At 36.1% G+C, this 12,796-nt stretch overlaps 1 protein-coding gene across 1 annotated transcript in view; it reads right to left on the bottom strand.

The window, feature by feature from the left end:
• The window catches only part of TNNI3K (TNNI3 interacting kinase), a 114,073-nt gene that overhangs the window by 29,424 nt on the left and 71,853 nt on the right, over positions 1–12,796 (bottom strand). The window contains exons 8-9 of the mRNA XM_074265591.1: positions 6,140–6,284; positions 5,943–6,047 (exon numbers count right to left, since the gene is read on the bottom strand). Of these exons, the coding sequence (XP_074121692.1) occupies positions 5,943–6,047; positions 6,140–6,284 (250 nt within the window). The remainder of the gene's footprint in view (positions 1–5,942; positions 6,048–6,139; positions 6,285–12,796) is intronic.

Below are 12,796 nucleotides of genomic sequence, written 5' to 3'. Positions count from 1 at the left end.
ACTATTCTTCATCTGAAACAAAAGTATGGCAGGAATAGTAAATATGATTTCAGGTACAGCAATAAACAAAAATAAACCTAATTAAAAATGATATGCAGGGAAACTATATCTTGCTGAAATGAACCATAGATAATGAAGTAATATCAATACTAACTCTACATCAAACAAATGGAATAACATCTAAATTATTAAAGGAAAACAAATAAATCACAGTGGGAAATAGTAATACTATACTAGAGGGGGACCTCCATTTCCCCCTCTCAGAGCTAGATAAATCTAACCATAAAGTAAATGAAAAAGAAGTCAAAAAAATGAAAAAGAATTGGAAACATTACATAAAATAGACTTCTGGAGAAAATTGAAAGGGAAAAGAAAGTATACCATTTTCTAAGTTGTACATGGAAATTTTATAAAAAAATACCATATATTGGGGCATAAAAACCTCACAATAAAATGCAGAAAAAACCAAAATTATTAAATGCACATTTTCCAGACCATAATGAAATAAAATTATATTTTAAAAAAGGCCATGGAAGCACAGCTTAAAAATTGATTGGAATATAAATAATCTGATTCTAAAAAATGAATGACTCAAAGAAATCATAGAAATAAGCAACAATTTATTTTTTAAAAAGGACATTTTTTTAAAAAAAAAGTTATCTTATTTGAAAAAAACAAGAAGAAAAACAGAAAAATAGAAAAGGAATACAAAACAAAACAAGGAATAATTTCATTTAAAAAACAACAAGAGACAACATTACAAATTTTTTGGATGCAGCCAAAGTAGTACTTAGGAAATAAAGTGGGCATGCCACTTAAAAAAATTAGAAAAAAGAACAGATTTTAAATCCCCAATTAAAACTAAAATTGAAATCCTGAAAATAATATTAATAAAAAATGAAAGATTTAAAAAGGACTAATCAATAAACCTAGTTTTATGAGAAAATCAACAAAATAGATAAACCATTGGTTAATTTAATTAAAAAGGAAGAAACAAGTGAACCAAATAACTAGGATTAAAAATAAAAAGATGAGTTCACCATAATGGCAATTCAACTAAAGCAAGCAATTATTAGGTTATTTTATCCAAGTTTATGACAGTAAAACTGAAAGTCTTAGTGGAGTAGATAGATATTTACAAAAAACATAAACTGCTTAGTTTAGCAGAAGAGGAAAATAATCTCATTTTAGAAAAATATCTTGAACACGTCATAAATGATAAAAGTTCTCCAAGACTAGATGATTTGGGAAAGAATTCTCCCAAACAGCTAAGTAACCATCCCCATGCTCTATAAATTATTTTTTATTAATAAATTAAGAAGTTTTAACAAATGCCTTTTATGGACCAAAAATGGTGCTGGTACCTAAATCAGGAAGAACTAAAAAAGAGAAAGCAAACTATTGACCAATTTCACTAATCAATGTTGATGCAAAAATTTTAAATAAAATATGAGCAAGGAGATTGCACCATTATATCACAAAGCTCATACACATGAGCAGGTAGGATTTACACCAGAAATTTAGAGCTGATTTAATATTAGGAAAACTATCACATAATTGACAATACGAATAACAAAACCAGCAAAACCATATGATTATCTCAATAGCTGCAGAAATTGCATTTGATATAATGGTTATTGCTATTAAAAACACTGGAAAGCATAGGGATAAATGGAATCTTTCTAAAGATGATAGTTATTTCATTTATCTAAACCCATCAGCAAACATTATCTATAATGGGGATACATTTTCCCCATATGATTAGAGATAAGTAAGGATGTCCATTGTCACCACTATTATTCAGTATTATACTAGAAATGCTAGCTATAGAAATAACACAAGAAAAAGACCAAAAATAAACAATGAGAAAATAAACCTATCCTTTTTTGCAGATGATATGGTGATATGTTTAAAGAACCAAAGAGAAGTAGTTAAAGAATCAGTTGAGAAAATAACTTCAGCAAAGTTGCAGTATTATATAAATTTATATAAATAAACTGTTATACATGTAGTCCTTTTGGTCTTAATGCTTTTTCAATCTCCATGTGTCCAAGTACCAATCTGTCTGGGAGAAGTCAAATCCTTTCTAAATGGCTCCTTTATGATTCACTTGATGGCCACAAGAGGATTTCCATGCAATAGGCAGTATGGCATTCTGCTTAGCATGCTGAGGTGGGAATGAGGAAGGCCTCTGTTCCAGTCCTGCCTCTTATTCAGGTTGGCTGTTTGACACAGGGCAATTCCTCCTTATCCTCATCAAGCATCCTTATCAGCAAAGTGAGATCAGAAGCTCCCTGGGGCATCCCCACAGGTTGTGGGGAGGATTAAACCTCCTTAAAAACAATGAGGATTATCAGTTTGATAAATGGTGACCCTATGGGATGGCTTGCTACATGTCATAGAATTAAAACTTGGCTGAATTAGAATAGTTCTCCTTTCACTGTCCTCTAAACAAAAGTTCCAGTGAAATGGCAGTGAGGGCCAAGACTTGGGAAGGAGCTCACTCGGATGAAAGCAAAAGCAGGAAACTCCTGAAATCTGGGCTTCTCATCAGGAACCCTAATCAGGAAAGCCAAAACCTGGTCTTAAGAAACACTCCCAACTATATCTGTCCATTTGGAAAATATGCCAATATAGAGTGCTTTTAATAGATCACTCAGTCCATTCCAGCATAATCTAACGAGCACTTATTAAGTGCCCACTATGACCAGAGGTTCTTGTGCTAAATAATGAGAAGATGAAAGTCATCTCCTGCTCTTAAATAGACCGTGTGTAAATAGATAAGCATCTACATAAGAGGTCACAGGGAGAACACATCAATGCTTAGGAGATTCAGGAAAGGATTCTTGTAGAACAGGGCACAAGCTATATGAAGGCAATCAAGGCAAAGTCTGAATTAAATGCATTGGATGTTGGAACGGGGAGTTTCTCAGGAGTACACAAAGCTTTAGGCTAGAGAGTATTTTAAAAGTTTTTCTTCCAGTGAAGAGAGTGTTGGATCTAGATCCAGAAGACACCGGGCTCCAAATCCCCACCTCTGGTAGGTTCAAGGGCATATGTGATCTTGGGTAAGTCACATTCTCAGAATCATTTTCCAACATTTGGGGATTGGGATATTCATAAGACAAGGTTATTATGAGACTCAAATGAGAGAATCTTTGTAAAGTCCTCCATAAAGATGTGTGGTTATTCATCTCATTTATAATTTTTGGTAACTTTTACATGATGTCTGTGTCCCTTTAATGTGTCAACTCCTTGTCTTCTCTCCTCCCCACCAAGCTTGGCACTTTTTGATTGAACACAGGACAAGAGAGTTTCAGATTGTGAATAACTGCTGTAATCCAACAATCCCTTGTGTGGATGATGGACAAATAAGAAGAGCCTGATATTCCTGGGCTTAGACCAAAGAGCCTACAGAAGGACAATATTTTGATGTCTTTCTAAGGGCTATTTGGTACTGAAAAACTCCCAGACTGGGAGCTGGGCTAGTTTTCTGGAGGACCTTCAGATGGGCCTTGGTCTTAGTGGAGGAATAGAGGAGGCAGAAGAGCCACCAGGATGGTGGAAGATGGAATGTCTGTAACTGACTTTGTCCTCAGGTTAAATATCCTACTATAATTACATCAACAGTAGAACTATCACATCACCATGCTAAGTACTAAATATATGTAAACTAGATAACCATTGTCTCATCAATTCCACTGAGTTAACACCTTGTTTCAAGTGTACTTCTTTCAAGTATACTTCTCCAGAGTTCTGCCTCTCTACATATATACACATATACAAATATAGTTCTATGTTTTCTGTCTTTTATATAGTAAATCTTAAAGAATTATGTAGCAAGAGCTATTATAATTATCTCTTCATTTGTATTGGAATTTAATGATGGCAGTGACCACTTCTTATCTAAACTCTGAATCCACCTTAATGTTCTATACAATGGCTAGTTGAAAAAATGTGTGGATGAGTAGATAATCACATTTTATTCTATGTTAACTGAGAAGAAAGACTGGAGTTAGGAATTGACACAAAGCTATTTCCAGATTGCACTTCTCAGATCTTTCACTCCCAGATAAATCAGCACCTTGGATGATCTGAAAACAGCTTCTTTCTCTGTTTTTGCCATTAGTTCTTATGTATGATTTGTAGATTTTCATATATAATTTTAGTCATTTATTTTAAACAAATACAAAGATAAAAATTGTTTTGATGGAATACTAGCTAAATAACTAATTAGCATAAATTTATTAAGTGCCCACTATGTGCCAGACACTGTGCCAGAGGATGTAAATATAAAGAATGAACCAACTCTCAAAGATTGGATGATATCAAGGAGTTTATAATCACCTAATTAAAAAAAAAAGCAGTGTCCTTAATTAAATCAAAGAATGCACCCAGAACTTGATTAGGCACTTAGGGAGAAGTGGACTCTGGTGCTTTATCATGCTTTTCCTCATTTAGAACCGGTGCTTTCATGTGCTTCTGAAAGCAAGATGGACTTCTCAGAGACTCATAGAAAGAACCCAGTAGCTCTTGGGCATTTTTGTGGCCATCCGAACTATGCTTTGAAAGGATGACAGATGGTTTCCTTAGAAAGGTAGGCACATTTGCACCTAAGATGCTAATGGCAAAAACTACATATATAATAGAATAAAGTGCATCATATTTGTTACTGTTGAGTTCTTGCAATGAGAATCTGGAAAAAGAAAGAGATTGTTGGAGCTGCCGCTCTTGGCAGCTTCCCACAGAATGAGGAGGGAAAGCAGCAATATGCTTACAGATGTTGATATGCCTGTTGCCATGACAATGTCAGTCGCTGTCTTTGTGGCTGTTGCTAGGATGGCAGCAGCTGGCTCCGACTCCATCTGTTGTCCTGACGACAGCATCTGCCTCTACCTTAGCTGCTATGTGTCTAGCCCGGGCCCCTTGCCCTCTCCTCAGCTTCTGCTGTGTCTCTGTTTGCAACATCTGCTGGCTTGTCTTTGTTTTGCATATGCAGCTTCATGTACAGTTTATGTGATCGCCCATTTTAGATGACAATTGTATTTAAATTGCACTCAATGCAGTTGTCTTTGACTGCATCCAAAGAGGGATAGCTTTCAGAAATAAGGAAGCGTTATTATTCCCGTGCCCTTACCCAATTAGGCTCAAACTAGGGTATCGTGTTCAGGTCTAGGTTCCACATTTTGGAACGGGCAGAATGTAGAGAAGAGTCCAAGTGGGTTAGTGAAGGGTCAGTCAGTCAGTTAACATTTATTAAGCACCTCATATGTGCCAAGCATTGGGCTATGTGCTGGGGAGATAAAGAAAGTCAAAGGCAGTCCCTGCCAGCAAGAACTTCTCTGTGCAATAGGGGGAGAGAACACATAAAAAGTGGCTTAAAGGTAGGAAAGGAAGGTAGCAACCTAACCCTGAGTCTCTTGTAAATACAGGATCAGGAAGGAGCTGTCCAAGGTGCCTCTTCTATTGTGTCTAACTATTGTGTCTAACTAGAGGGACAAAGGGGCTCAGAGGGAAGGGAGAATTAGGAGTTCAAGAGCTGATTAAATCTTTTAGGAAGATGATTTACTGGAGCAAATGAAGAAGTCCAGTAGCTCAGACACAGCTTATATTAATATGAAATTAAAATTTGTTGAAAGAACAGGGGATGCCTGAAAAAATATTTGAAAGACTTTCTTATTGGATTTATTCTGCCTGAAACCATAAAGAAAATCAGGACTAATGGTTAGAAGTTGGGAAGAAAAAGATACAGGCTTGATCTCAGGAAAAACAAGAGAAGGTAAAAAATCCTAATGATTGGAACTTTTCCACAACGTGTACCTTAAAGGTCTTTAAGGAAATCTTTGATAATCGCTGAATGAATATAGTACAGAATGGTTGAGCAGATACAGTTCAAATCAGGTCCTTTTTGAAATTCTATGATTCCTTGAAATATCCCTTACCTGTGAAAAGCTGTTTCACTAAAAATGTTTTCCTTTGCCAGACTTTCTGTTCCTGACACTTGAATTATTTCCTTGGCAACTTCGAATTTTCCATTGTAGCAAGCCCTGGGGTTAAAGAAAATATAGGTTCTTTAAAAAATGCTGTGAAAGTCACATAACATATGTTGTAGACCCAAGTGCCATTAGGTAATACTCACAAGTGCAAAGGTGTGTCTCCATAGATATTAGCTATGTGCGGCTGAACATCAAAATCACTTTGGAGCAGAAACTTTACAATATCATGGTGTCCAAATCGAGAGCAGAAATGGAGAGGTACGTGGTCTTCATTATCTTGGGCATTCACTGTCATCAATAACACAGGATGGAACAGGTTATTGTGACTGTTTATCATTCGGTTTCCAGTTGAGCAATTGTTTAATACCATGCCCTGTGCCTGAGATGTTCTCGGGAAATTCTAGTTGATAGTAATACAATTCAGTTCAACTCATCAGGCATTTATTAAACCCTTTATAAGGGCTTTTGTGCTATGTGCTGGGGTTAAAAAGGGGAACACAAGATCAATTCTCCCTCTTGCCCTTAAGGAGCTTGTATTCTAGTGACTAAATATCTCATCCCTCAGCATCCTCTCCCCTTTGATTGAACTTTTTGAAGAATCTGCAAAGGGAAAAAAAATATGATTAAAAGGAACCATGAGTTTACACTTTGACCATGTGTTGCCAACGTCTGATACAGATTTCTTCAGAAACACTGATTTATAAAGGCAGAGTACCCTTAATTTTAAAGATATGATTTATACCAATCATTCTTACTATGACACATGATTAAATCCCTTTAAAAGGGTAATTAAGACTACTTGATGGATAATCAATGGGAGGACATTAGATGGAAGTTTCTGAATTATAATATTATAAATCTGTACTCTTCAGATTACCCCTAATTCCCTGAAGAGCAGAGTAGTCAGCTGCTCTTTGGTGATTCAGACAACCAGTTTGAATGGGACATGGGGAAATGGCTCTGGAAGGGATGCTACACTCATAGAAAGTTAAAAGATCTTCCCCTCACCTCAACTACCAGAGTCTACTGAGCCCTATAGGTAGGTGAGAGTATTGTTTACCATATTAAATCATTGAGCTGATTTCTAAGACTATGTGTACTAAAATTGGGCTAATAGGTCAGAGAATAATTATGGTGAGTATCTCCCAGGATTGTATCTCCCAGATGCTGGAGATAGTAAATGTTAAATAGAATGTTTAGTGATTATTTCACATTTTCATTTATCTCTTAAATAGTCTTCTCTTATTGGGATAGAGATGAAATAGACATACAAGAGCCAAGAGGGATCAGACCATGTAATAGGGTTTTGGTACAAGGATCATCTTCAATACCGTCTGATCTCATGGTTCCTAGGGTCCCCTCTACATCATAACTACTTTGTTCTTATTTTGTTTACTTATCTGAACCTCTGCCTGTCTCCTCCTTCCTAATTTTAGTAGATCCTATGTTTTGTAAAAGCAGGGATTGTTTCATTGTATTTTTATTTTATTGTTTTATTATTTTTATGCCTGTATTAAAATGAATAACTAAATAATAATAAAGTGATTGCTCCAGAAGATAGTGGGACTTGGTAAAAGTTGGTTGATTTGAATTATTGAAGAAAAAGAATGTTGCTTTTGATACTATCACTACATCAAACATCCATGATTCTAAGTGACAAACTCTCATAAATGCATGGATGGTACCTAATCAGCTCACTTATTGACCATTAAGTACAAGCTTCAGGAGAATCAAGGATGCTTTCAAGTCTTACTTTCCAAGCTCAAGCAGATTCTAGTTAAGCCAATTTAAAAAAGAATTAGGGAAGAGCTTGTGCATCTTAGAGGCTTTGAAGCATAGTGGTCATAAAATAAGACATGGGTTCAAATGTGTCTTATGACATTTACTAGCCTTAGAATTCTGGACGCATCAATCCCTTACACTGTTTTTGCCTCTGATAATTGTCTGGGACTTATTTATAGAGTAATTAATAGCTGGTGGTGCTCAGCATTGGTAGATGCTTTTTCCACTGAAAAAATCACAGATCCTTGCATCCCCTAAAGTGTGCACTGGACCATGCATGGGACCCTCTGTTGGGATGTAATGAATGGAGTTTCCTTTGGAGGGTGGATAGGTTCGATGAGGTGACTTGTGCTTTTCTATTGAAAGAACACTAGAAGTAAAATCAAGTAATTTGATTTAAATCCCCACTCACTCCCAAATGATTGTGAAAGTTACAGCTTCTCTGAGCTTCAATTTCCTTTCCTATAAAATGAGAGGTTTGGACTAGATTGAATTTAAGATCATTTCCAGCATGAAGAGCTAATGGTCTTATGATGGTGTAATCTTGAAAGTCACTTCTAGCTTTAATATTCTCAGATTTAAAATTTGATAATTAAATAATTATAGCTATTATTTCTATAGTGTTTAAGGCTTCAAAACTGCTTTATGTCTGTTGTCTTATTTGATAAGTGTTATGGCCCTGCCCTCTGGGTGCTTAAAATCAAACTTGGAAAACAGGATTTACTCAAACACTAATCAATTAAAGTCACATCAAGCAGGAAAATGATGGAGTGTCAAATTAAATGCCCTAGACAGTATCAGTGTGTCAACCAGCAACAACGTTGGAGGAGCCATTTTCCTTATAGGAGCTACTGTTTGACAATGGAACAACTTCTAAGCAGCAATAGGAGGAACAATAGTAATAATGAATTCTGCTCCCTGAGAATGGAAGGCAAGCCTCGGCAGAAGACTGGGCACCTACAGAAAGAGAGTTGTGGAATGGAAAGAGGACGTGGTAATGGGCAAAATTCAAGCTCTGGGTCTTACAATTTAGGTTGATTTATTTTGGAAACCAGCAGGCATTAACACATGCTAGCTTCCATGACACATCCTGGCGGGTGATGGGAATGCAAGTGGAGGTGTTCAGTGTAATTTTCTCTTAGTTTTCTTCTGTTTCTGTTCTTGTGGTGGTTTGTTTTATGCAACTCTCAGTTACTATTGTGAATCAGAATGTGATTCACTGGGGATGTTTTTAGAAGGAACTTTGTTTTCTCTTTCATGTAGAAATGAGAGACGCAGTATGCCATAATGCACAGATGCTGGACTTGGAGAAGCAGGTTGAAATCCTGCCTCAAACAATGACTATTTTACTCTGGACAAGTCCCTTAAATCATCTCAATTGCAGTTTCCTTATCCGTAAAATAAAGGTTGTAGCAGATGGATAGCACCATAGCATACAGAGGGCTAAGCCTGGATTCAGTATGGGTTATCTTACCAGGTTCAAATATTTGCTAACTGTGTGATCTTGGGCAAATGACTTAACCTGTTTACCTCAGTTTCCTGATTTGCAAAATGATCTAAAGAAGAAAATGGCAAATTACCCCTGTAACTTCGCCAAGAAAACCCCAAATGGAAGCACAAAGAGTTGGATGTGATTGAAACAACTGAACAATAACAACAACAAAAAAAATAAAGGTACTGGGCTCAATGACGTCTGAGGTCCTTTCCAACTCTAAAGCTATGATCCTAGGATAATAAACGCACAAATCCTTAATGATTCCTATGTTTGAATTCCTGCCAGGTATTTAGCATTTCATCTTCCCCTCCTCATCTTAGATGGTGTTAGCACACCTCTGGGGAAGCCAGATATAATCCTAGGCTATTTACTCATGTAAATCCGGGGCCCTTTCATGTCCTTATTAGAACTTTATTGGAGGAGGTCAGTAGGCTCAGCAGCAAAGTAGTGACTAAATTATTCTTCATGACCAACCTTTTAATTCTTTAAAGTTTTCTTTTCCAGTCAGTCAAGCTTTTCAGTGTGGATTTTTTTTAAAGGATGAGTATTGAGATTGGAATATAAGGTGATTTTCTTGTTTGCACTATAAATATCCTATGTTGTGGCATTTCTGTCTTGTTTAATTTCATCAAATATTTGTGAATTCATTTGGTAAAGTGAATCTCCACCAAAAAAAATCCCGATGATATTTCTACTGTCTACAGATTTTACATAAAGTGGATTTATCTTAGAGATTGCCTAAAAGATTGTGATCAAAATAATTTACTTATGATCTCCCAAAACCGAAGAAAAATATGATGTGGGGACTCATGTTCACAAGAAATGATTGGTTAGAAATCAGTCAATAAATGTGTTTTAAGGATCTGTTATGTGCCAGTCACAAACAATATATATATGCGTGTGTGTGTATATGTGTGTGTATGTATATGTATGTATATATACATACATATATTTGTATATATATATATATATATATGTACACACACACACACACACACACATATATATATATATATATATATATATATATATATAGACTCACATTTTAATGGAAAAATCAAGGAAAAAGTACTAAATAAATGTCTCAAAGTAGTCCCACATTTTGTCTTATACACATGAAGAAATATCAGAAAGCAGTACTTGGAATCAGGAAAACTTGGTTTCATGGTCCAGCACATTGGAGATGCTTGATAAATGTTTATCGGATGGCTGACCAATCCTTGCTAGATAAATAACCACAAATGTTCCATACAGATGAGTTTGAAACCACCATCTCCATGCCTTTGCAAAGGCATGTTCTCCCTCATCACAGTCTCTGGAAGCCCCTTCAACTCAAATGCTTTCTTGACTCCCCCATTATAAATGTTTTCTCTTAACAAAAATTACTTTTGTATATTGATTTTATTTTCAAATTGATATCCACGTGTTTCCCCCTAGTATAATGGGAATTCCTTGGAGGCAGAGTCAGTATGGTTTTTATCTTAGTACCTAGTGCTTTAGGTAAAGGCAAAAATAATAAATAGGGGTGCATTTATAAAAATTCACCTTGGGAAAGTTGCAATTTGCTCATCTATAGCATAAGCATAATGATCCACTGTAACACCTTCCTCTTGGGGTTTGGTTGTGAGGCTCAGAGGAGATGATGTTTACAAAGTGCTTTTTAATCCTTCAGCCTTATGGGAAATCAGCTGTGTTGCTCCCATCATCAGGACCATTTCCGCAGCTGCCATCATCACCATCCTGATCCTCTTTGTCATCATCATCCCCATCCCCATCATGATCATCATCAAAATGAGAAAGGAAATGATGGAATAGTGTCAAATTCAAATAAAATTGAATCTCCTGAGGGCTGCAGATTGTTTTAGAAAACCACGAATTACCATTGTCTGTATTTTATTGTATTTTTATTTATTTTGACATTTTAATGTGTTTTGTTTTATTTTCAGGCTGTTTATGCTCTTTATTATAGCAGATAGAGCTGGCTTGGGGAAGCAGGGTCTTAACTCTGACATACTGTCTGTGCGATTGAAAGGAAGTCACATGGCCTCACAATGCCCCACTTTTAATTTATTTTAATTTAACTAATTTAATGACCCAGTTGCAGATAAACTGCTATCCCTATAAATATAGGAAGTTTCTTATTGGGAGTTCCTTTCCCAGTAAACTCACACATCTGTTCAAAAGGAAAATTATAATAATTCAAGATCTATATTAATCTCTCACTTCAAAAGTGCATACATTCAGGAAAATATCATATTTCTCTTAGGACAATCCTGAAGAAGCATGTTTAATGCTGATGGTTTCTTTAAAAATCATATTGATAAAGAGGAAGGATTCTTAGTATCTATATTTCAAAGCATCCTAGTCCAACCACAGCTAAAATAATCATGAGGAAAGAAGGGGAAGAAATATAGCTGAGGAAGTCCATAGAAGACATGGGAAGGGACTGCTTTCTTTACACATATGACCCCCAGCAAGTTGATTCCCTACATGGACTTAATGTACATTAAAGCACCTGAGAAACAGCAGCCAACTAAGCAGAGCTCTTATTACATTAAGTACATGGTACCTTTCTAAATTTAAATTTAAAAAAAATAATAGCTAAACTATAAAAATACACATACCATATAAATCTCCTCCACATAGAGCCATTTTCATTTTAGCACCATTTCCACTTTGAGATCCATCCCATCTTCTTCCTTATCACCATCCTTGTTGCCATTACTGTCACTTCTATCCTTTCACATTTCTATCATTTTACGGCATATTTGGTGTTTTGCTCATCAATGTTGTCCACCATGGGGTGCAAACATGATTATCATCATTTCACACATAGGAAAACAGACTTGAAGAGGTTAATGACTTGACCACAGTCACACATCCAAACACAGTCACACATCTCACAGCCAAAATAGGGAGGCAGTATTCCTTCTTCCAGGCCCCAGAATCCTTCCTACTAATCAACCTGTCTGACAAAGGTCTCAAATGCTTGATAGTTAAATGCACATATGGGAGATAACTTCATTATAATGACATGGAGGAAATGACCTGAGTTCAGTAAAGAGGTCAAAGTTTGTGTGAAGAAAATACAGAAATACTTATGCTGAAGCATCACTCCCACCAAGCAGAGCCAGTGTAGGAAGCTTTTACCATTCTTGCCAAAAGTACACAAATCCTCTTTCAATGCTCTTTTCTCCTTTGGATTCTATTAGAACCTTCTTTTGTCACTTCTCTCCACTGTTCTCTCCAGTGAAGAATTCTGGGGGGGTGGGGGGCTCTTTACTACTTTGCTACTAGTTTTAATTGTCATAATTAAGCATGAATAAATGAATAAAAACACTGAATACGTACTATGTGTCAAGAAAAGTGTTACTGGACACAAAAATATTCAGTATAATATATGGAATGGACAGCCGGAGTGATAAGGCCCCTACTCATACAGTATGTGGGAAGGATAGAACCCCGAATCTGGGATCAGATAACTTGGGTTCACATCCCAGTGCAGCTGTCACTCACTGACTAT

Source organism: Sminthopsis crassicaudata, chromosome 4 (assembly GCF_048593235.1).
Source record: "Sminthopsis crassicaudata isolate SCR6 chromosome 4, ASM4859323v1, whole genome shotgun sequence".
Classification (NCBI taxonomy): Eukaryota; Metazoa; Chordata; class Mammalia; order Dasyuromorphia; family Dasyuridae; genus Sminthopsis; species Sminthopsis crassicaudata.
The sequence above is the reverse complement of the archived record's forward strand: the minus strand, read 5'-3'. Positions and strand labels throughout refer to the sequence as shown.